This window comes from Schistocerca serialis, chromosome 5 (genome assembly GCF_023864345.2).
Source record: "Schistocerca serialis cubense isolate TAMUIC-IGC-003099 chromosome 5, iqSchSeri2.2, whole genome shotgun sequence".
Classification (NCBI taxonomy): domain Eukaryota; kingdom Metazoa; phylum Arthropoda; class Insecta; order Orthoptera; family Acrididae; genus Schistocerca; species Schistocerca serialis.
This window is the reverse complement of record NC_064642.1, coordinates 26,181,163-26,205,864: the sequence shown is the minus strand read 5'-3', so window position 1 is coordinate 26,205,864 and position 24,702 is coordinate 26,181,163. Positions and strand designations below refer to the sequence as shown.

The 24,702-nt window shown below is 44.3% G+C and overlaps 1 protein-coding gene across 1 annotated transcript; it reads right to left on the bottom strand.

Annotated features, from left to right (window-relative positions):
- Positions 1 to 1,362: 1,362 nt before the first annotated feature.
- LOC126481719 (E3 ubiquitin-protein ligase MARCHF2-like) lies at positions 1,363 to 24,702 on the bottom strand. Its single transcript, XM_050105671.1, has 2 exons — positions 24,617 to 24,702; positions 1,363 to 1,672 (listed from the first exon to the last, which is right to left on the bottom strand). Exons 1-2 carry the CDS (start codon positions 24,700 to 24,702, stop codon positions 1,363 to 1,365), a joined length of 396 nt encoding a protein of 131 aa, XP_049961628.1.

Below are 24,702 nucleotides of genomic sequence, written 5' to 3'. Positions count from 1 at the left end.
GATTACAGCACCGAAGGGATACGCCAAAGTGCCAACAAGCACACATCAGCGTCAAACTAACAGGTGAAAGGCGAGAAACATGCTCTTTGTGTTTAGAATGAAATTTTCACTGTGTAGTGGAGTGTGCGCTGATATGAAACTTCCTGGCAGATTAAAACTGTGTGCCGGGCCGAGACTCGAAATCGGGACCTTTGCCTTTCGCGGGAAAGTGCTCTGCCAACTGAGCTACCCAAGCACGACTCACGCCCCGTCCTCACAGTTTTAACTCCGCCAGTACCTCGTCCTCTACTTTCCAAACTTCACAGATATGAAACTTCCTGGCAGATTAAAACTGTGTGCCGGACTGAGACTCGAACTCGGGACCTTTGCCTTTCATGGGCAAGTGCTCTACCACTCCGCTGCAAAGTGAAAATCTCATTCTCTCTTGCGAACCTTGCAGAACTAGCACTCCTGGAAGAAAGGATACTGCGGAGACATGGCTTAGCCACAGCCTGGGGAATGTTTCCAGAATGAGATTTTCAGTCTGCAGCGGAGGGTGCGCTGATATGAAACTTCCTGGCAGATTAAAACTGTGTGCCGGACCGAGACTCGAACTCGGGACCTTTGCCTTTCATGGGCAAGTGCTCTACCACTCCGCTGCAAAGTGAAAATCTCATTCTCGAAACGTCCCCTATGCTGTGGCTAAGCCACGTCTCCGCAATATCCTTTCTTCCAGGAGTGCTAGTTCCGCAAGGTTCGCAGGAGAGGAGAGCTTCTGTGAAGTTTGGAAGGTAGGAGACGAGGTATTGGCAGAAGTAAAGATCATACGACGGGGCGTGAGTCATGCTTGGGTAGCTCAGTTGGTAGAGCACTTGCCCGCGAAAGGCAAAGCTCCCGAGTTCGAGTCTTGGCCCGGTACACAGTGTTAATCTGCCAGGAAGTTTCATGCTCTTTGTCTTCTTTAAAGCCAAGGGTGTGGTCCACGCGGGGGACTGGTCGTTACAGCTGCTGTGTACACGGAAGTGCAAGAAAGATTGAAGGGAATGGTCGACCGAGTGAGGCACAGGTTGCCAGCAATAGAAAGCGTCATCTCGGCAAGGTAGCGAGCCACACACGCTTCTCCATTAACGAGTACCTGGCCAGGTGCAGCCTCGCGACACCATCCCGGCCACTGTACAGTCCTGACGAGGCCCTGGTGTACTTTTCCCTGTTCCCTGAGTGATGACAGCCACTAAAGAACAGTGCTACGAGAGCACTGCAGAGGTCAAAGCGATTTCTTGAGGGACACTTCCGAAGGAAGACTTCCAGGGCACCTACAGAGCTTGTGAACCTCGTTCACAGTAGCGTATCGAAGCTCAAGGGCCCTATTTTGAAGACTTTTGACTATCTGTGTAGACACGTTGAGAGTCCACTTCTGCGGCTGCTGACCTGCCTGGCGTCGAGCCCGGTGGCGAGCCAGCGCAGCAGCCCGGACCAGGGCCCGTGCCGCGGCACGCGCACCGTGCGGAACTGGCGGCCGCACAGCTCGCAGGAGTCGCGGCCCGCCTCGGACAGCCAGCGCTCGAGGCAGGCGCGGTGGACCCAGGCGACGGTGCCGCGGCAGCTGCACGGCGCCACCAGCCAGCCCTCGTCGCCGTGGCAGATGCGGCAGATCCACGCCGAGCCCAGCGACGCCTTGCCCGAGCCCGACTCACTGCCGCACACGTCACACCTGCTCAGCGAGTCCGGCACACTACCGGCGACCGAGCGCGGTCTCCCAAAGTTCGTAACAACGGGTTACAGCAGTTTTTTTTTTCTTTATTGTTATTTGACTCCCCAGAATGGGGCGAACTGGCAGCAGCGCAATGCGCCACTTTTCAGGCGGGAGAGTTACAGAGAAAACATAGTCAAATGAGAAAATAACACATAAAATAGAATGGTATAAAGTGACGAATAAACAAGAACAAAAATAGATGAGTATAAATGGTAGATTTAAAAACAACATAGACTAGAGCCATACACACATGCAGAGAATGAACGCTGTGAGTCGACACGAAAACAAAGAAACACTACAGTGGAAACACAAATGAATGATGCTTAGCGAGGAGGGGTGGGGGGGCGAAGAAAAGGGAGAGAGAGAGATGGTATGGGGAAAACCAGGAGGGTTGTACGAGGGGGCAGTGGAGGGGAGAATAAAAAGGAGCTGGAAGCCATGGGGGGGGGGGGGGGGCGTGAAAAGGCAAAAGAAGGTGTTTGGTAGGGAAAAAGGAGGAAGAAGGGAAGGGGGAAAGGGAGGGAGAAAGGGAGCGCTGAGGAGGGTTTAGATATGGTAGGAGGGGTAGATGGAAGGCACAAGGACGTCATCTGGGAGGGGGAGTTGGCGGGAGCCACCTTGGGCGAGCGTATGGAGCGTGTGGAGATGGAAACCAGGCGGGACACTGTGGTACAGGCGCGACAGCAGGCTACGGTGGGAGAGGATGAGGGAAACCAAAGGATGGGGGGATCCAGCTTGTGGGGCACATATAGGATCCACATTCGTTCTAGGAACAGGAGGAGATGGGGGAAGAGAATCAGATCATAAAGGATCTGCAGGGGTGATGGGCCGGCCAGAGTGGCCGAGCGGTTCTAGGCACTACAGTCTGGAACTGCAGGACCGCTATGGTCGCAGGTTCGAATCCTGCCTCGGGCATGGATGTTTGTGATGTCCTTAGGTTAGTTAGGTTTAAGTACTTCTAAGTTCTAGGGCACTAATGACCTCAGAAGTTAAGTCCCATAGTGCTCAGAGCCATGGGAGATGGGAGAAGGATGCGATAAGTGAGGCAGAGTGCATGGCACATTACGGTACTTTTGAAACAGAGGTTTTACTGAAGGTAAAAGAGGTTCACCCTTCTAAATCCAATTCTCCAAAATCAAAACGTCATAAACCAGCGAGAATGTTACCAATGTACCGGGCGGTTATAATTAAACTTTCCCTATTTAACATGTTATGACACAGAAACGAATTACCATACGAGTAACAAACTTGCTACCATCAATGTCTTCCATGCATCGAAGCGCCACCGTCCAGTTCCAACTATGGCCACCAGGTGGCATGATCAGTCATCGTGATGCATCGTCTCACACACCTGACTGGTCGTAGTGCACTTGTTCACTTGCCAACACGAGCTTGGGCAGAAGGAGCAGGGCATTGTCGGTGAAGCTCTAATATCAAAACAACAGTAAATCTGCAGCTGCACTTCGAGAATATCGCCAGCTGAAGGGATTGCAGACGGGCCCTTTTTCTACACCTGCTGTGCGGAGCATGATGAAGAAATCCGAATCAACTGGAGAACTAGGCGTCGCTCTGGGAAGCCTCCGACAACCTGTTGCACCACAGGTGACTGATCAAATCGCTGTTTCTATGGCACAAAAGACTGCTTGTAATTCCCGACCGTCAGGCAGTGTGCGTGCTGTGACATGACAGGTGAACATCCCGTGGTCCACTGTACGGAAGGTGTTTCGGACCGTTCTCAAAAGGTATCCGTACAAGATCCATATCGTACAGCAGCTTGCACTACAGGACGCACAACGACGTGTTGACTTCGCTCTCAAGTTTCTCGCAATGTTTGAATTTGACCATCCTCTGGACAGACGAAGTTCATCTTTCTCTGGTTAGGTAACACACGCAATTGCCGAGTGTGCGGATCTGTACCTCCAGTCCCTGTGCGTGAAGTTCCTGTGTATGGTGAATGTGACACTTTACGCTGTGGCTTCACAGATACGTTCATCATTGGCCCATTCTTTTTTTGAACACGTTGGAGCTCAAAGACCAAAGATGTGCGGCGTGACTGGCCAGTGTTACTGCGATATGCTTCGCTAACATGTCATACCCGCCCTATAGGAGAGAGACTCATTGAACTCAATACTTTTCATGCAAGATGGGGCTCGACCACACATTCCTTGTGAAGTTCTACATCTACATCTACATCCATAATCCGCAAGCCACCTGACGGTGTGTGGCGGAGGGTACCTTGAGTACCTCTATCGGTTCTCCCTTCTATTCCAGTCTCGTATTGTTCGTGGAAAGAAGGATTGTCGGTATGCTTCTGTGTGGGCTCTAATCTCTCTGATTTTATCCTCATGGTCTCTTCGCGAGATATACGTAGGAGGGAGCAATATACTGCTTGACTCTTCGGTGAAGGTATGTTCTCGAAACTTTAACAAAAGCCTGTACCGAGCATCTCTCCTGCAGAGGCTTCCACTGGAGTTTATCTATCATCTCCGTAACGCTTTCGCGATTACTAAATGATCCTGTAACGAAGCACGCTGCTCTCCGTTGGATCTTCTCTATCTCTTCTATCAACCCTATCTGGCACGGACCCCACACTGCTGAGCAGTATTCAAGCAGTGGGCGAACGAGCGTACTATAATCTACTTCCTTTGTTTTCGGATTGCATTTCCTTAGGATTCTTCCAATGAATCTCAGTCTGGCATCTGCTTTACCGACGATCAACTTTATATGATCATTCCATTTTAAATCACTCCTAATGCGTACTCCCAGATAATTTATGGAATTTACTGCTTCCAGTTGCTGACCTGCTATTTTGTAGCTATGTATTCGTAGCACATTACACTTGTCTAGATTGAGATTCAATTGCCATTCGCTGCACCATGCGTCAATTCGCTGCAGATCCTCCTGCATTTCAGTAGAATTTTCCAATGTTACAACCTCTCGATACACCACAGCATCATCCACAAAAAGCCTCAGTGAACTTCCGATATTATCCACAAGGTCATTTATGTATATTGTGAATAGCAACGGTCCTACGACACTCCCCTGTGGCACACCTGAAATCACTCTCACTTCGGAAGACTTCTCTCCATTGCGAATGACGTGCTGCGTTCTGTTATCTAGGAACTCTTCAATCCAATCACACAGTTGGTCTGATAGTCCATATGCTCTTACTTTGTTCATTAAACGACTGTGGGGAACTGTATCGAACGCCTTGCGGAAGTCAAGAAACACGGCATCTACCTGTGAACCCGTGTCTATGGCCCTCTGTGTCTCGTGGACGAATAGCGCGAGCTGGGTTTCACACGACCGTCTTTTTCAAAACCCATGCTGATTCCTACAGAGTAAATTTCTAGTCTCCAGAAAAGTGATTATACTCGAACATAATATGTGTTCCAAAATTCACTGATAAAACTGTACTAAATTTGTGGATTCTCTACAGAACGGTACTCACTCTTAAAACAACAGCAGACATGCCAATGAACCAAAAGTTTAAAACCGAACTGGTTCATGCTCTTTGCCAGGTTGGTCCTGGAGCAACAAAGATAGCACAGATCCAATATAGATCAGCGAGCTTAAATACACGGTATCATCATTACTTCCAAAAAACATTATATACTTTAATCACTGACCAGTGTGGAATGAGAAGAGAACAATGTGCAAACACTCTTAAGAAGTGCAAAGTAAAATTACATTTAAATACAGACAAAAACAGCTTTCTTGCATTCAATAGTATATAAAGATATGTGCCATAAATCCATTTTCAATAGTACCATTAATTCTATCATAATATTGTTCATTTAGTGTTTGAAACTATGATTTTATACTTAATGCTTCTCCGAAACAAATTTGGAAACGATCGAGTTATCAGCGACTCGTTTCAAATTCTGGGTCGGAACGATCACCTTACCTCACTCCCTGTGATTTCTGGTTGTGGGGCTACTTAAAGGACAGGGTTTACCAAGGGAACATTAACACATGTGCTGATCTGAAGCGCAGCATATCATGAGAGGCAGCCAGCATACCTACGGACATGCTTCGTTCTGCTGTGCAGAATGCAATCCTGTCCTCTCAGAGTCTTCCAGAGTCTTCTGGACACTTATGGGCGCCATATCGAGCCACTTTTGTAGCATTAATGATACACTATGTGATCAAAAGTATGCGGACACCTGACTGAAAATGAGTTACAAATTCCTGGCGCCCTCCATCCGTAATGCTGGAGATCAATATGGTGTTGGCCCACCCTTAGCCTTGATGACACGTTCCACTCGCGGGAATACATTCAATCAGGTGCTGGAAGGTTTCTTGAGAAATGCCAGCCCATTCTTCACGGAGTGCTACACTGAGGAGAGGTATCGATGTCGATCGGTGAGGTCTGCCACAAAGTCGGCCTTCAAAAAAGGTGTTCTAAAGGATTCGGGTGAGGACTCTGTGCAGGCCAGTCCATTACAGGGATATTATTGTCTTGTAACCACTCCGCCACAGGCCGTGCATTATGAACAGGTGCTCGATCGTGTTGAAAGATGCAGTCGCCATCCCGAAATTGCTCTTCAACAGTGGGAAGCGAGAAGGTGCTTAAAAGATCAATGTAGGCCTGTGCTGAGATAGTGCCACACAAAACAACAAGGGGTGCAAGCCCCGTCCGTGAAAAACACGACCACACCATAACACCACCGCCTCCGAATTTTACTTTTACTTTTACACACGCTGGCAGATGACGTTCACCGGGCATTCGCCGTACCGACACATTGCCATCGGATCGCCACATTGTGTACCGTGATTCGACGCTCCACACAACGTTTTTCCACTGATCAATCGTCCAATGTTTATGCTTCTTACACCAAGCGAGGCGTCGCTTGGCATTTACCGGCGTGTTGTGTGGCTCATGAGCAGCCGATCAATAATGAAATCCAAGTTTTCTGACCTTCCGCCTAACTGTCATATTACTTGCAGTGGATCCTGATGCAGTTTGGAATTCCAGTGTGATGATCTGAATAGATGTCTGCCTCTTACACATTGCGACTCTCTTCAACTGTCGGCGCTCTCTGTCGGTCAGCAGACGAGGTCGGCCTGTACGCGTTTGGCTGTACGTGTCCCTTCACATTTTCACTTCAGTATCATATCGGAAACATTGGACCTAGGGATGTTTAGGGGTATGGAAATCTCGCGTACAGACGTATGACACAAGTGACACCCAATCACCTGACCACGTTCGAAGGCCATGTGTTCCGCGGAGCGCCCCACTCTGCTCTCTCACGATGTCAAATCACTACTGAGGTCGCTGATGTGGAGTACCTGGCAGTAGGTGGCAGCACAATGCACCTAATATGAAGAACGTGGTTTTGGGGGTGTCCGGATACTTTTGATCACATAGAGCATCTGTTATAATGGTACAACGTTCCGTATCAGCACATTACAAGTGTTTCAACTGAAATGATTCTGCATTATTTTTCTTCCCCACATGCTTGACATTATTTCTACGAAGTTTGGTAGTAGGAGGAAAGTTTAATTATAACCACTCGTTATATGTTACAGCCAGTCGTAAGATAAGCTGTAGTCGTGAACGGCGGCAGTCGATTATATGAATGTGCGGTGTCTGTTCCTTTGGACACATCCGAAAGAGCAGACCCCATGCATTCGTATAAATGATTCACATTGACTGGTAATGAATCCACAGTCTTCAGTATGTATGCACTTTTACGTTAGACCTCCAACTGCAATCTAAAATCAGCGATCATTGAGGAGACGGACGGGGGCTGCAAACAGGTTACAGTAGGTGGTAGTGTGGATCGTCTGGGGAGCGTGCGCAGATAGTCCGCGCATTTTGGTAAACACAGTGCCCAGGTGGCGCAGTGGATTGAAATCCCGATCAATCACATTTTCACTCGTCGCCTCTAATTCCTCGAAAATGTCCCAATGCAGGTGATATCATTAGTTCCTTTCCTTCCCTTTCCTTTCTCACCTCTCCACCTTCAATTTACATAATACGTATCACAGCAGCCGATGCTAGGTGGTGTCCAAATGAACAGAGAGTACATATTCATTTAAGTGACTCGCCTTGATTTGCAATGACTCCACAGCCTTCAGCGCACATGCATATTACGTTCGAGCCTCAGCAGAAATCTAAAATCAGCGATCATGGAGATCGATGGGGACTGCGGATAGGCGGCGCTAGGTGGAAATGTGAGTCAGCTGGGGAGAGTGCCGAGACAGTCCACATCTTTACGATAAACGCCATGTTCGGGTGGCTCAGTGCTTACCACAACTGTCTAGTAAGCTGGAGGTCCCAGGTTCGAGTCTCAGTCCATCACACATTTTCATTCGTCGCCACTGATTCCGCTTAAAGTTCCAATCCACCTGATATCATTAGTTCCTCCCTTTCCTTTCTTTTCTCCCCTCTCCAGCTTCCATTTTCATTATACGGCACCGAGCGAGGTGGCGCAGTGGTTAGACACTGGACTCGCATTCGGGAGGACGACGGTTCAATCCTGCGTCCGGCCATCCTGATTTAGGTTTTCCGTGATTTCCCTAAATCGCTCCAGGTAAATGCTGGGATGGTTCCTTTCAAAGGGCACGGCCGACTTCCTTCCCCATCCTTCCCTAATCCGATGAGACCGATGACCTCGCTGTCTGGTCTCCTTCCCCACAACAACCAACCAACCATTATACGGCAGTCGAGTTTGGGTCATACTGTGTACCTGATTTCATGCGTTGTCTGACAGATAATGAGCATACAGTACTTCTTGAGCGCTCTTCTGTCAACGTCGTAACCAGTGCGCGCGTTAGACGCGATTGTAGCGAATTATTTACTGCAACAAATTCTACATAAGCATGCGAGTGGCATAATTTGCAGGATACACGCTTTCTGCAAGGACGACGCCCCTCTACACACATGCAACAACAATAGCTTGGAACCGGCAATATTGGAATGCCAGTCCGTGCCTCGACCAGTGTGGATTGCCATCATCTGTGGATAGGGCTATAGCTGCTTTGGCTTAACACAAAGAACTGCTGCTCCTTGAAATTCCCATAGAAGTAGCGCACTGATCACGTTGAAGCTCTGTAGATAATGTAGAACTGATACCCGTATAATCATATGACCCACTACTGCTGACACAAGTCGTGGCAGCTAAATGACGTGTATGTGTCAGGCTGTTGCATGGAATCAGCAAAATAAGATAGGTACACATAATCACTTCTATTTGATTTTTATTGAATGTCAGACAAATGTTTGCATTACAGCTTCTTAATGGGACCGAAAAACACAGAACTTGACTGTAGCTGAGTGGAAGCGTACACTAAGGTCAAATGAGTCACGATTTTACATCTTTTCAAATAGTGAAAGGCGTCAAGTTGACAAGCATCCCAATAAGGTCTTTAACCAACAGTATCTGCAGTGTGTGGAGGGTGTATTTCAAGCTGAGGTGTTTCCGCGACGTCTTCTCGATGTTCTGTCGTACTACGATTAACTTAGGCTCACTCACTCAGGTTACCATGAAGGTGAACCAAGATGGTTTCAACATACTAGATGGCTAAGTGGTGCCCTTTCTCCCGCATCTATGTGATGAATATGTTGTGGAAACTCCCACATTCAGAGATGACAACAGCCATCTTCACACTCTGCATGGATAGGTTTGTGGTTTGATAAACGCTTGGGCAAACTATAACGTCCAAGGTGCCCCATCAAATCATTCGATCTAAATCCCATACAAAATGTCTGGAAGGATTTGCAACGTTTTGGAGCAGGAGGTGAAACATACCAATCAAAATCCCATAATTTGGTAGCTCCACTCCATGTAATCATAAATGAGTGGCACCGGTTGGATGTGGCATACCTGAAGAAACTTGGGACTCTCTGCCAAGGCGAACTGAGTTCATTATCAAGGGTACAGGCGTTGTTACTTGGTATTCATGTCACGTCCCTGGGAGTGACACTTTTTTTCATCATTTCAACAATGGATACGATGGGTATGATGTGCTGGATTTCCTAAGAACCTTGTTTAACAGAGAGCGGTATTCAGGATAAGTTAACTGGAAGCACCTATGATATAACAAGGTGAAGCTGTTGTGAGGTGACCTGTCGATATGTGTGAACAGTATGACAGCAGAATGATAATTAATGGTAACGCAGGGGTTTATTTATTTTCCAGGGTTCGGTCGACACGAGCAAGATGGCGAATGGTGGGCCAACAGGTACATTTGCTTGGGGAGGGGCACTTAAGTCACCCAGGAGATGCCGTATCATTGGCTGAAGGACGAGAAAAGCCGCCGTTATGAAGCATCTGAGCTGTCCAAACATGAAGAGATAGGGGCTCTCAGAGAGAATGTAAAAAGTGGCTTAGTGGTATTTTACGTCATTCACGTAAGATAGCCGGCCGCTGTGGCCCAGCGGTTCTAGGCGCTTTAGTCTGGAACCGCGCTGCTGCTACGCTCGCAGGTTCGAAACCTGCCCCGGGCATGGATGTATCTGATGCCCTTGGGTTAGTTAAGTTTAAGTAATTGTAGGTCTAAGGGTCTGATGACCTCAGACGTTAAGTCCCATAGTGGTTAGAGCCATTTGAACCACATAAGATATGATGTTTCATGAGGGAAAGAAAATATTCACAAACTAAGAACGACAAGACTAAACTAAACTCCGCCCCTAATAGACTATGAATGCCCAAGGGTACCGACCGGCCGCTGTATCATCGTCAGCTCAGAGACGTCACTCCGTGTGGATACGGAGGGGCATGCGGTCAGCACACACCACTCCCACCCATGTGTCAGTTTATGAGACCGGAGCCGCTACTTCTCAATCAAGTTAAGTCCTCAGTTTGCCTCACAAGAGCTGAGTGGACCCCGTTCTGCCAACAGTGGTCGGCAGACCGGATGGTCACCCATCCAAGTGCTAGCCCAGCTCGACAACACTTAGCTTCGGTGATCTGACGGGAACTGGTGTTACCACAGCGACAAGGCCTAACAACGACAAAGTAAAGATAAAATTGAGATGGACTTTCTGGTTATCAGAGTTTTCGAATATGACCAGCGGTTCAAGATTTGCAGCTAATCAAAATCCACTTTGTAATTAACTAACTCTGTTAACAAAATTTACACAACACTCAGCAAGGTATCTATACTTGTGTTATTAGCAGGTTTGTTTAGTGGTAGGAGGCCATCACTAATTAACATACTGTGAAATTAACTAACTCTGTTAATAAAACTAGAACTAAACTCAGCGAGGTGTCAACAGGAGTGTTTACCTGACAGGAGGTCGTCACTAATTACCACACTTCATTAACCACTGTTGAGAAGCTACGTAAGTAACAAAATGTTCCATACATCAGCATGCGCTAGTATTAATATCTAACTATCATAATAAATATAAATGTCTGTGCTATTATGTAATGCAAGATTAAAATCATATTACACTAAATAATGTTATTAACATCATTAGTTATGTGAGAACCAGAAGCGCTGAATCCTCAATTAACGGAAAAAGGGGGATTTTTTACCATAGGAATAACGCCCTGCTGTTTTATGAGCGTAAAATTTAGGATATATTTAACTGATCAAAGATTCATACTTTACGCAAATATTATAAATCACGACAAGTCATAGAACATTTCAGCTAGACATGTAGTGTTTAGTGTCCCTTTATTCACAATTTAAGCTTAATATGACGGTAGAGTTACTTTGTAAACATCGTGTGTTGCTCAAAAGATATGAAGTTTGGTGCATTACGGGACTGACTGTTGGAGTCTCATGGTGGGAGTACAGGGTATAAATAGCGAGACGCAAATGTAGGAACGACTACCATATGAGACGCATTTCTGTGACATAGCTGTGTCGGTCTGGGTAACAGATTAGTCGCATTAGTGAATTATTTGTCGTAAGAAGTACAAAATTCTGAACTTGAACTTCCGCAGGGACTTGGTGTTCGCCACGTGACGAGCAACTCGCGATACTTCAGTTTTGGAAGGACCTAGTGTTGGGTGCGACTCTAAGCTTCATGCTCTAAAAGTCAGCCTGCGCTTCACTTTCTTGAAGCATCCTTGATAGCGTTTGAGTTTGGTGAGTCAATTAAACCCGACTGGTTAAACGATTCACGACATTCTGCTCATACGTCTGAGGACAGTAAACGATTAACCGAACCTTATTTCTCCTGTTTGTCGACTATCGTAAACTGAAATCAGCCCTTTTTCATAATTATTCATTAATATCTTCAGTGAAAATGTTCACAGACACACAATTCGGCGGTACACGGCAACCCATTTGGCATGAATGAGCCAAAAACATTGACTAATTACTCATGGATCGGCGTTCAATCGCCGGGTAATACTGTTGACAGTAATAAACGTTGCTTTGTTACATTTTAAAACCTCAGGTTGGCCCAGAAGCGTCGCTCGGTCAGATAACGGCTTTCAGGTGACGGCTAGAAGTCCGAAGACACTTTAAGCGCAATCTCTCATGTACTGTTATGTTACTCCCTGTGTGAAACGGTCGACATTTATCACCCACTTCTGAGCCTGTAAACTAACGTCAGTGAATTTTAAGAGAATTTTAATTAGGATTTACTTCAGTGAATTCCGTGCAAATACTGAGAAGTCTAAAATCTGCGTGAAATGCTCGCCAAGAAAATCTAAAATTACTTCTTTAAAAGGACTGAAAAATTCTCTCGAGCTTCCATCTTCGTCATATGGGTTTTAAACCACTTGACGTGGCTAGAAGCTCAAGAGAATTTTGTCAGTATATTTCGCTGTGAAACCATGCATTCGTACCTTTAAAACAATAATGCTTTGAAGGAATCTTTGGTGAGAAACCAAAAATGGGATATAATGAACCCACAGTGAAAAAGATTGGTTAGCTGATTTGTGAACTGATTGCCCCCACCACCTGCCCCACCCCTCGCCAAGATTTATCGTTTAGTTCAGTGAACGGTCTCGCATTTAAAACCCTAAAGTCGTTTGGTACATCGAACTATCAATTAAGCTGCCACTATTCCTTTTTATTTGAAATACGTGTGTTAGTATTGTATCTTGTAACTGTTAATTGTGTAAGTAGTAAAAATGATGCTATTATATCTGTACTAATAAAAACACCGCAAGACAGTAATGTCTGTTTGGTTTCCTATTTGAACTCACTAATCTCCAAAAGTACTGACGCCTTCTCATGTGGTTTTCACAGATAACGTGAGTGGGCAATGAAGATGTGTATTGCCCAGCTCACAGTGCGATGTAAGACATGGTCATATCTCTTTGTCGTACCTGTGTTACCTTTTGTACAGCATGGTAGAACTACTGGATTTTTGTAGTGGCAGCATATAATCATATTAGTTTAGGTTCTTGCCACTGCATTGCAATGGTGAACGTAAAACAATGCAGCTATGTCCTCTATTCCAATATGATGGTCTAATTCACCCTAGCAGATCTAGTCCTGCTCTATGAGATTTATACTTCTCTAGCCCATCCATCACCACATTGCTTGGATAACACACTTCTTTATGCTGCGATATCTATTTACAAAGAAACTCAACGTCTACCATTTATTTTATGAGTTGCAAAGACATTGTTTATTAAAATACTTATGCATGATTTTATACTTTTGAGACTTTCTTGCCACAGAATATCAATAATATAAAAGGGTGGTATCACAGGCTATGTGACTGAACGATCCAGCCATGTAACATGAGCCAACATTTTATCGGGATGTTTGAGTAGGATGGCAAGGAGAGTTGCGGGCAGAAATGAGTTGACACCAGCATCAGCGCTTTCTTGTCGGTGGGGTCATATTAGAGCTGAAACAATTGCACATGTGATATTTCGCTGAATCCAGCATCAGCAGTCCCTTATCTCCAAGGTCATTTCAGGAATCACGACATCCTGTGGCATGTGCCAGGGTAGTACAAGGTAGGGCCCGCCCACCTCCTGACAACTTCCCATCAAGCACCCTCTACACAGGCTGCCCCCACCCCTGCTTTTCTGACGGTGAGACTCGACTGCATGTCACGTTTTGTTGACATCAGTACACCTACACCCTTCACTTCCGCAATTCTGCATGGAGCACCCGCCACCCCAGGCCTCGATGCTAACTTCCATTCTGCAGCTATATTTGCGTTACTGCCATCCAAAAATTCGTTTAAGTAATACCTCACCAGGCTCACACTAGTAACTTTGATTTGAAGTTATATATCATTTTCCATGGACTACTGGAATGACTAGACACCATATTTCTCCATGAACAATCAAAAACCAACATTTACATATGAAATATAAATAATGAAATAGGAATTCCTACATGCTGAAAATGAGTTTGTTACTATGAACTCTTTCGCACAAACTCTGGAAACATAAATGAAGGCAAGTCCCCTGTCACATCCCACTTGCTCCACGCAAAGCAGATGTTAATTTCTACATACACGTAGGTTTGCCAAATTACTCCCCAAAAATTCCGAAGTGTGTACCCCAGTGGAAGAGTTCAACATGTAAGATTCTACAAATTAGGAATAAAAATTCGATGTCGTAAAATTAACCTTATCAGGCTTACAACTGCAGAAAAATACGTGTTAGCTGCACAGGCAGATAGACAGACCGAATGTAACTAACTAGGCACACGCCAAAATAAAATATTTCAGAGACAAGAGAGGAAGTATAATGTTTACATTGCCAGTTAAGGTTAATACCATAATGAAAGAATGTATTCCAGCATTTTTAAGTCGTTCTAAAGCACCAGTTTATGGGTACAGAGATAATGCATCATGTTATTCATTAGAAACATTATAAACGAAGCTTATCATTGCCAGTTATTGCGATTATAACAAATGACAAAGGCCTACTAAAGGCTATAAATGACCGCAGTTTGCAGTCAGAAGGCTCTCTAAAACCCTTGCAGACTATATTTGTCCTGTATTATTGTTCACAATATTCTGAAGAAGTATGTCAGCGGCGTAAATAGTACTCGATGTCCGGAGTTGCATTTTCGGAAAATATGGCTTGAGAAAATAAAAACCTGTAACCAACTACACCATTGACTTATCATCAAAGGAAGAAAAGAATAAGGTGTTTTCTCCTACCAAAAATATTAGTTAGACAACAGAAGACATTTAGCCTACAGCTTGTTAACACACCACCAAAAATAGTAACAATGGGAGATGTGACATTTCACAAGACAATGTAGGCGTCGACATCTCGCAAAAAACTATGTACCGCAATACATTGCAAGAAGCCTCACACTTTGCAGGCACATATTTAAATATTCCTGCATCTAATTTATATGTTTAATTAATCAAAATACATGTCTGTCTTAATATAAACAAGATCGAGACGATAACTACACTCCTGGAAATTGAAATAAGAACACCGTGAATTCATTGTCCCAGGAAGGGGAAACTTTATTGACACATTCCTGGGGTCAGATACATCACATGATCACACTGACAGAACCACAGGCACATAGACACAGGCAACAGAGCATGCACAATGTCGGCACTAGTACAGTGTATACCCACCTTTCGCAGCAATGCAGGCTGCTATTCTCCCATGGAGACGATCGTAGAGATGCTGGATGTAGTCCTGTGGAACGGCTTGCCATGCCATTTCCACCTGGCGCCTCAGTTGGACCAGCGTTCGTGCTGGACGTGCAGACCGCGTGAGACGACGCTTCATCCAGTACCAAACATGCTCAATGGGGAACAGATCCGGAGATCTTGCTGGACAGGGTAGTTGACTTGCACCTTCTAGAGCACGTCGGGTGGCACGGGATACATGCGGACGTGCATTGTCCTGTTGGAACAGCAAGTTCCCTTGCCGGTCTAGGAATGGTAGAACGATGGGTTCGATGACGGTTTGGATGTACCGTGCACTATTCAGTGTCCCCTCGACGATCACCAGTGGTGTACGGCCAGTGTAGGAGATCGCTCCCCACAACATGATGCCGGGTGTTGGCCCTGTGTGCCTCGGTCGTATGCAGTCCTGATTGTGGCGCTCACCTGCACGGCGCCAAACACGCATACGACCATCATTGGCACCAAGGCAGAAGCGACTCTCATCGCTGAAGACGACACGTCTCCATTCGTCCCTCCATTCACGCCTGTCGCGACACCACTGGAGGCGGGCTGCACGATGTTGGGGCGTGAGCGGAAGACGGCCTAACGGTGTGCGGGACCGTAGCCCAGCTTCATGGAGACGGTTGCGAATGGTCCTCGCCGATACCCCAGGAGCAACAGTGTCCCTAATTTGCTGGGAAGTGGCGGTGCGGTCCCCTACGGCACTGCGTAGGATCCTACGGTCTTGGCGTGCATCCGTGCGTCGCTGCGGTCCGGTCCCAGGTCGACGGGCACGTGCACCTTCCGCCGACCACTGGCGACAACATCGATGTACTGTGGAGACCTCACGTCCCACGTGTTGAGCAATTCGGCGGTACGTCCACCCGGCCTCCCGCATGCCCACTATACGCCCTCGCTCAAAGTACGTCAACTGCACTGTTAAAGACTGCGATGGAGCTCCGTATGCCACGGCAAACTGGCTGACACTGACGGCGGCGGTGCACAAATGCTGCGCAGCTAGCGCCATTCGACGGCCAACACCGCGGTTCCTGGTGTGTCCGCTGTGCCGTGCGTGTGATCATTGCTTGTACAGCCCTGTCGCAGTGTCCGGAGCAAGTATGGTGGGTCTGACACACCGGTGTCAATGTGTTCTTTTTTCCATTTCCAGGAGTGTAGATTTCGTATGCCTTGTAGACACAAAGAGCCATTATAATGCATCTAATGCCGCACATAACACTTTGTGTGACAACCCTCTATTCCTATAGTGTAAAAGGGCAGTAACACGCACTAAGGTGATGCTGTTCTCTATAATGTACAGATATGTAGATGTGCATGTCGTTGTGTTTTAAAAAAATTAGTGCATCACGACCGGAAATGACGTTAGATATTCGACGAGCGAAACCTGCACACAGTGCACTCAAACCATGTTATTCTACTTATAACACATCATAAAATTCGCTTATATAGCACTGTAGTGAGTCTATCAGATTACGTCATAATAAGTCCATATATATGGGAGGCGATTTAAATTCTGTTTGCTAACGTGATATTCCAGATGAGGTCTCTACCCAATAGTCTGAACTTTCTGAATATGATTCACACACTCTGTGAAACACTTTTTGGTATATATATATATATATATATATATATATATATATATATATATATATATATATATGTGTGTGTGTGTGTGTGTGTGTGTGTGTGTATTGTAAAGCACAATAACTGTCATATATACATATGCTAATGTATTATATACATGAACATGATAACAAACAAAAGACAGTTATTGTGCTTTACAACAGATACACATTAATTCATGAACTGTGGAGATTAACAAGGTGGAAGGGCAAAAAAAGCGTAATTTATAGAGACAATTTCTTCCAGTCACATGGTGTTCAGACGAAACTGCTTTGTTCAGAATATCTGCCTTAAGTTAAATATTTAACACATCATTTGCTGCAATCACCATTTTTCGTTTGACTGATAGTATCCACAAAATCATTGTAAATATTGAAAAAAAACTGTGTGTGTCGATTTTTATTTAATTCCTCCAACTAATCAAATGTGTTTTCAAGCACAATTAGAAAATCATCCCCTAGAAAATGTAAGTGTCAGAACATTTTTTGGTCTATGGGTTCAGTAAGACGTAAAGTGGGACACACATATAAATAACTTGTCTAGAAAACTATCATCTTTGTGCTATGGCCTAAGAATTTTCAAGGCTACAACAAGCGAAACAAGAGTACTGCATGTATACTATGCACAGTTCTACTCACTAGTCCGATATGGGATCGTTTTCTTGGGATACTCAACTCACAGTGTAAAGGTTTTTAGAACACAAAAAAGAGCTCTAAGAATAATTTGTGGCCTTAAAAAGATGGAGTCCTGTAAATCCCATTTTACTGAGCCTGGTGTTCTAAATGTTCCAAGTTTATTCATTTATGAAACTATCGTGTTCACTGGGGACTACCTCCTGAAAATAGGCAAACCCTGCTACAGAACAAAAATGTACACAACTATAGTACCAGAGGGAAATCAAATATACATAAAAAATGTCACAGAACAACCACCTATCAGAGGAGTATAATTAACATTGGTGTAATACTACACAATAAGATACCAGAGGAAATAAAAAATGCTACGCATCAAATATTTAAAGCTAAACTAAAGGCATTTCTAATAAAGGACCCTTTCTGTTCTGTCAGAGAATTTCTGAATATGTAACAAAATTAAATGTAATAGGTACCTATTTTTAATTTGCCTACTATTTTGCTAATACTATGTATTACTGTAACTTATCTTTGACCTTCCAATATCAACTGTACAATTTGTGCTGTATGATAAAACTAGGCCAATAAAAAATCAAATCAAATCAAATCAAATGTAACCACCTCCTGCGTCTAGTGGACTCTTGACCTATTGAGCCTCTGAGTTAGACCCTCCACTCGGCTCTGTACCAGAGGTCCACAATCAGTCCTGTCGACTATGCTGTAAATGGTCAGCTCTGCTTTCATCTCACAATCAACACTGGTAGCCTTGGCCACTTCTGTTAGCTGCTCGAAACTAGAGAGAATCTCTTCTAATACAAAGCCATACACATCCTTGGTACCGATGTGAGCCACCACCTACACACTGTTCTCTTAATGGCATCTGGAAGGATACATTCCACGTCTGGAATGACTCCACCTGGTATGCACACAGAGCACACATTGGCTTTCTTACCCTCCTTGGTAGCCATGTCTCTTAGGGGTCCCACAGTGCGCCTAACACTGGAGCCCCCAACCACCAATAATCCTATCATCTGCGATTGCCCGGATCTTGCAGGCTGAGAGGTTTCCTCTGAAACAGGACAGGCGACTGCATATGGCTGAGTGGCAGTGTCAGCCTAAGACAGCACCTGGAACCTGTTTGCCCGACTAACGGTGGAGTCCTTATGTGTGGTTTCCTGGGAAGTCTTTCGCCGCCTGCACGCCGTGAAGTCACCTCCCACTTGACTACAAATGAGGGATCAACCTCAGGGCGAGCAGTAATTGGGCTGGCCACTGGTGCAGACTGATTGGAAGAGTCAGACGTGGTGGACGTCCGTTGGATTCCTACGGCCAGCCCACAACTGTGATGTCCAGGCACTGCAGCTTCGAGCTGCGTGACCAAAGCCATCACAGCCTGGAGCTGAGAGAAAAGTGTCACCAACTCGGCTCACATCCGCACACAGCCATCACAGTCCCTATACATACTAAAGACTGTGGAAAACTATGCTACACAGACAGATGGACAGTACTATACTGTAGACACTGGGGGAAAATGCAAGAACTGTGTCTAAATTAGATTAATACTCAGAGATTCAAAAACTGAACTACCAAAGCACTCAGGTGAGACTAAATTATTCGCTCCTGATTAGGAACTTGTGATATGTCACAAAATCGGTTTAGTTCCCGACGCAAACAAAAACGAGAGAACTGTGTCTGTTATAAGTACTAAATTAAGACACAGAAACTCAAGGAACTAAACTACTAGAGCACACAGATGAAACTATACAATTCGCTCCTGGTTAGGAACTCAAGAAAGTCTCAAAATCGCTTACTTCCCTGTAGCTGCTTGTGTCTCGGCGAGCTGCTGCGGTTGGTTTTATGCATGTGTTTGTGGTGGTGTAGTTGGCTACAGGTTTTTGTTTTCTCAACCGATATTTTCTGGAAATGCAACTGCACAGATAGAGTTCTCCCTTTACGCTGCTGACCTTTTGTTTTATAATAGTGTGAGCAGCAATATCGGACGAGTACAGCCTATAAAGCTTTTAGAGAGCCTTCTGACTGCAGACTGCCGTCATTAAACATAGCCTTCAGTAGGCATATGTCATTCAAAACAATAGAATAAGCGGCAAAGAATAGCTTCGTTAACAATGTTTCTAGTGAATAACATGATGCATTATCATTGTCCCCCCCCCCCCTTGAGATCTACTTAAAAGTGCTGGAATACATTGTTTTGGGGCAGTATTAACCTCAACTGACAATATAAACATCATACTTTTTCTGCTGTCTTGGAAACATTTTATTTGGTGGATTTTTTTCATTAGGTCTGTCTATTTGTCTACTTAGCTAACACGTATTTTTCTGCAGTTGTAAGCATAATCAGGCTAATTTTACATCGAAATTTTGGGCCTAATATGTAGACTCTAAAATGTTTAAATCTGGCATTAGGCTTCCATTATGGAACATACTTCAGAAATTTTGGCACTAATTTGAGGAATGTGTATCTATGTGGACGTTAACTTGTGCTTTCCTTTACATTGCAGTCGTTTCTTTGGGATATTGTGGTATCAAACAGCGTTTCTTCCATGCATTAAACTCTATTAGCTACGTAAACTTAGCGTTTTTTCATGGCGCTGGCGCATTCTGTAGACACTTTAGAGTATTTTCAACATATTTGATGCAGAAAATAATTAATTTACGATTGGTTGAGCTTTTTAATTGCTGTTGGAGCCGTCTGTTAGTATGGTACAAAGATCGAACTATGGGCGAAATTGTAGCGTGCAGCTACCTGCTGGTCACTGAAGGAGCTGGGATTTGCTATTATTTAGCGTTTTCTGGGTTTGACTGAGGGTGTTCAAGATGAAACTCATGTTTCACAAATATCAAATTCGTAAATGATTATTATATTTTCCAAACACATGTTGGTCTTCAATTATTTTTAGAGAACTTCAGAATTTTCGGTGTAGCTATCTGCTGGTTACAGGAATAAGTTGGATGTGAAAGTGGACTTGCCTTCATTTACGTGTTCAGATTTTGTGGGGAAAGTGTTCATGATAACAAATTAATTTTCAACAGATAAGAATTCCTATTTCGTTATTTATATTTTATTTCAAAATGTAGGTTTTAATTGTTTACAGAAAAATATGCTATCTGCTCTTTGCAGTGTTCCGCGGAAAATTATATATAGCTTCAAATCAATGTTACCAGTGTGGTGACTGGTAAGCTATTTCTTAAAGATATTTTTGAAAGCTAGTAATGCAAACACAGCAGCGGAGCCAAGTGCGAGGTACATGGGTGCTAGGGGGCGCAGGTTGGGTGGTCTTCATGCACAATTCGCAGAAGTGCAGAGGGTGAGGCTGAGGATGCTGATGTCAGCGAAATATGACATGTGTAATTGTCTCAGCTGTAATATGAGACCACTGACAAGAATGCGCTGATGCTGATGTCAGCACTTTTCTGCCCAGAACTCTTCTTGCCACCCTACTTGTTGGTACTACAGCAAGGTTGAAAGCAGGGGTGTACTGTAGCCATTCAGACCACTGAGGTCTTGCAGCTCAGTCGTATTGAGGATTGTGGGATATATCTCGAGACCTACGGGTGAGAATTCTTATCCTTTAATCATGTCAGTAGATTAGAGAACCAGAAAAATGAAACTGGTATGTAGCTTGAAGCAAGACACCATACAAATTATTGAGGTGTGATGGTAGGAAGAATAGCGTTTCTGGCCAGGGTACAGGTATATCAGCATCAAATAGGGATAACGCGTGAGTAAGTCTAACGATGATCAGGAAGAGAAGAATATGGGTAAATTTCTAGAAAAAATATACTAAATGGGTTAGTACACAAAGTCTCGATTCACAATAATTGGATTAGTATACATTCCTTCTAGGTCCACGCATGTTGACTAGATTCAAACAATGTATGGTGACGCAAGGAAACTTTATTAAGACATCAGGACGACGAAAATTTAGTTATGATGGGGAGCTGGATATCGATAGTAGGAAAAGGAAGAGAAAAAAAAAGTGTGGGGGAAAGGAATGAAAGTTAAAGGTAGTACTAGAATTTTTCATGGAACCAATCATTAAAAAATTGTTCCATGTGGTATACCGAGTATATGGCACAAGTGCAACATCCAAATGCGTCTGGGAGAAAGTAATAATTCCAGGGCCAGTAAATATATATACAGACAGATGTGTTACCGCATCATCAGTTTAATAAATTTTGTTTGCAAAATATTAATGTGAATTGCCCACAGAAGAAAGGGACCCTGACGGAAGCAGATCTCATGGGAAATAAGTCTGTTTCCCTGAAATATGGGACTATGTGAATGAGTACTTATCCTTAGACTTGGATTAGGAGCTAGTTTGAAGGAAAAATCCCATGTTTATAGCAGTTGTGAACCAAGTTAAAGATCATCAGTAAACACTTCCGGGCTAAGTTGCCGTGGTCGATCTGTAGAACTTCTTCTCCCCGACGTTTCGTTCTCAACTACGGAGAACATCTTCCGAGGTGAGTCGACGACTGCCTGCTGGAAGTGTTTACTGATGAATAGGCCGGCCGTGAAAGCCTACATGGGATGATAAGTTAAAGATGTTGACGCTGGTGATGGGAATACAGTGTCTGGAAATTTGAAGTTAACAGGGATAAAAGAAAGAGATCGAAAAGTTATGTACAACTGGTACAAATTGCAGACTGCAGTCATTTGAGTCGAAAGATACCAAAGGGAGGCAGTAGTTGAAAAGAGACTGGGCCAGGATTACAGCCTACCTCCCATGTTATTAAATGTTTACGTTGAACAAGTAATACAGGAAATCAAGAAGAAATTTGGAAGCTTCTTCCAACGTAGCAACCTATTATAATTAAGTTCCCGCTTCTCCCGCCTCAGGTGATCAATCGTAACTACGGCCTTTTAAAATTATGACGTGAAGTCATGCTCAGAGAGCGGCAATGACAAGATATAAGCACTCTTCATAGCTAAAGCACATCACTGCACTCAGAAGAAGGCGACTGTAACAGTGTCCGAAACATTGGTATCTGCAGTACCGTTTCTTACATTATGACGCAGTAGGATACTCAGAAAACTGTTATGTCAACTAACTCTAGCCGTGGAAGCCTACGCAATTAAATATTCAGTATGTTTATTCTATACTTCCACACTATTTGTTTCATAATACACAAGTTGCACATTGTATAGCTACTATGCGCACTATCCGGTATTTCAGCACGACATAACTTAGTGACTTGCAACGAACTTCACACATAATTTCAAACTTTTACGAAACTTTTTCTCGCTGATAACTCCCAAAAAAAGATGAATGGTAAAAAAGTTGTTTGTTTTCAAAATTTCAACTGATCGTGCAGTAGAAGTGTCGCAGAGACTGATGACCCTGTAATTTGGTCCCTTTAAGCCACAAAGCAACCAACCGAAAGTGTCGCATGAGGCATGACGTCATGATGTTTACATTTGTTGCTTCTTTGCTACTAACTGTACCCGCGACACGTTTAGCGGACAATAGCTGTTGAATGTAGTAGAAAATAGTATCATTGTATGAAACGTTGTTCAAGAGATATGAGGAAGGAGGAGGACACAGAGAGAAAGAGAGAGAGAGAGAGAGAGATTAGGAGATGGAGGAGGAGATGCACAGAGAAAGGGGAGAGGGGGAAATGGACAGGGAGGGGGGAATAAAGATAACAGTAAAAGTGCAGTAAGCAAGATGATGGTACGTATCTGACGGTGGCGCTCGTTACTGGCACGGTGCAATGCTTCGTCCCATGGTTGCTCCTAAGGCCATGGGAGGTGCTACACCGGCCTCTGAGACAACACTTCGTGCTTCCTTCACTTCACGTATCAGTGACGCCGCTACTCTTGTTTGTTTCACCATTTACATTTCAGTCCTGATATGACTTCCGAACAGGCACTGCATTCCAGCGGATGGATTTATTAAACTGCTGGAAATTTTGTTTTTTGGTTTGTGTAGTTTCCCTATCCATACTATATTGCCCCTACTGGCTCCAACGACAAACTATTTTTAACGGCAGATGTACACTAATATACTTGCAGCTGAAAAACATTTACAGTGTGCTTTATAACTGATGCTGTGAATGAAAAACATCCTTCATCATGGATAAAATCTGCTTGCAGTAGTGTAAATGTTTGAGGCTCGCGCACTCTAATAACGAGGAATGTTTGTAATGAAACGTTTCCATATTCCACGCCGAAAAATGAATCTAAAAAACGACAGCAAGTTTGTAGAAAGTGCTGTGCAGAATTCAGAGTAAATAATCTGATGGTTGCTTGCCGAATTTCATGGCAGTTTAGCCTAACAATTTTCGTTGAAATATGTTACCATCAAATTAGGGGAATTTTGAAGGTCCTGTAGATAAATTGTGCTTTGCTAACGTGAGTTCATGTCTTTACACATGTGCGTCGCGATGTTGAAAGTATTTGAACGAATCTGTGTTTACTATCCGCAGCTCGTGGTCTTGCGGTAGCGCTCTCGCTTCTCGCGAACGGGGTCCCGGATTCGACTCCCGGCGGGCTCAGGGATTTTCTCTACCTCTTGATGACTGGGTGTTGAATGTATTTCATCATCATTGACTCTCAAATCGCCCAAGTGGCGTCAACTAAAAAGGATTTGCAATACTGCGGGCGAACGAACTGCATGGGGCCTCCCTGCCAACAATGCCATACGAATATTTTATTTTCTTGTGTGTTTACTGATGTAACGTATTATCAATTTTATAGGACGATAAATACATGTACCTTGAAGATCAGTTGCCACTTTGCTCTGAATCATTGAAGGAAAGTTAGTTTAATTAAATACGGATATGAAGGTGCATTCTGTTATACCCCGCGTGTTGGAATATTTCTAACTACTGCATAAACACTGGAACAGACTTCAGTATCCTAATTTTTATAGTCCTAGACAAATACAATGTAGAAATATTTAGTTCAAGTGATAAAAGTAATGTCAGCTACGTGACTACAGAGCAAATGTATTAAGTCCTGCTGTGCCTAACTAAGGCTGCCGCTTGTTTTCGAGGCAGGACGTGCTGTGTCACGGAGTGAAGAGGCTGGGCATAGTGCAGACTATAGTACTGCACTACGAGTTCGCTCACCTCAGAGATCTCTTGCGGGCCCGGCTGGCGGATCTGTTGGCGGCAATTCCCGGAGGACCCTTCCTGGCTGCTGCAGAGGTCCCCAT

Bases quoted from the DNA above. Each gene is read 5' to 3' on its own strand.
- LOC126481719 (XM_050105671.1), bottom strand. From the start codon at position 24,702: ATGGGGACCTCTGCAGCAGCCAGGAAGGGTCCTCCGGGAATTGCCGCC. The intron at 1,673-24,616 runs GTGAGCGAACTC...CGTGTGCGGCAG, and splicing joins GCCCGCAAGAGATCTCTGAG to TGAGTCGGGCTCGGGCAAGG.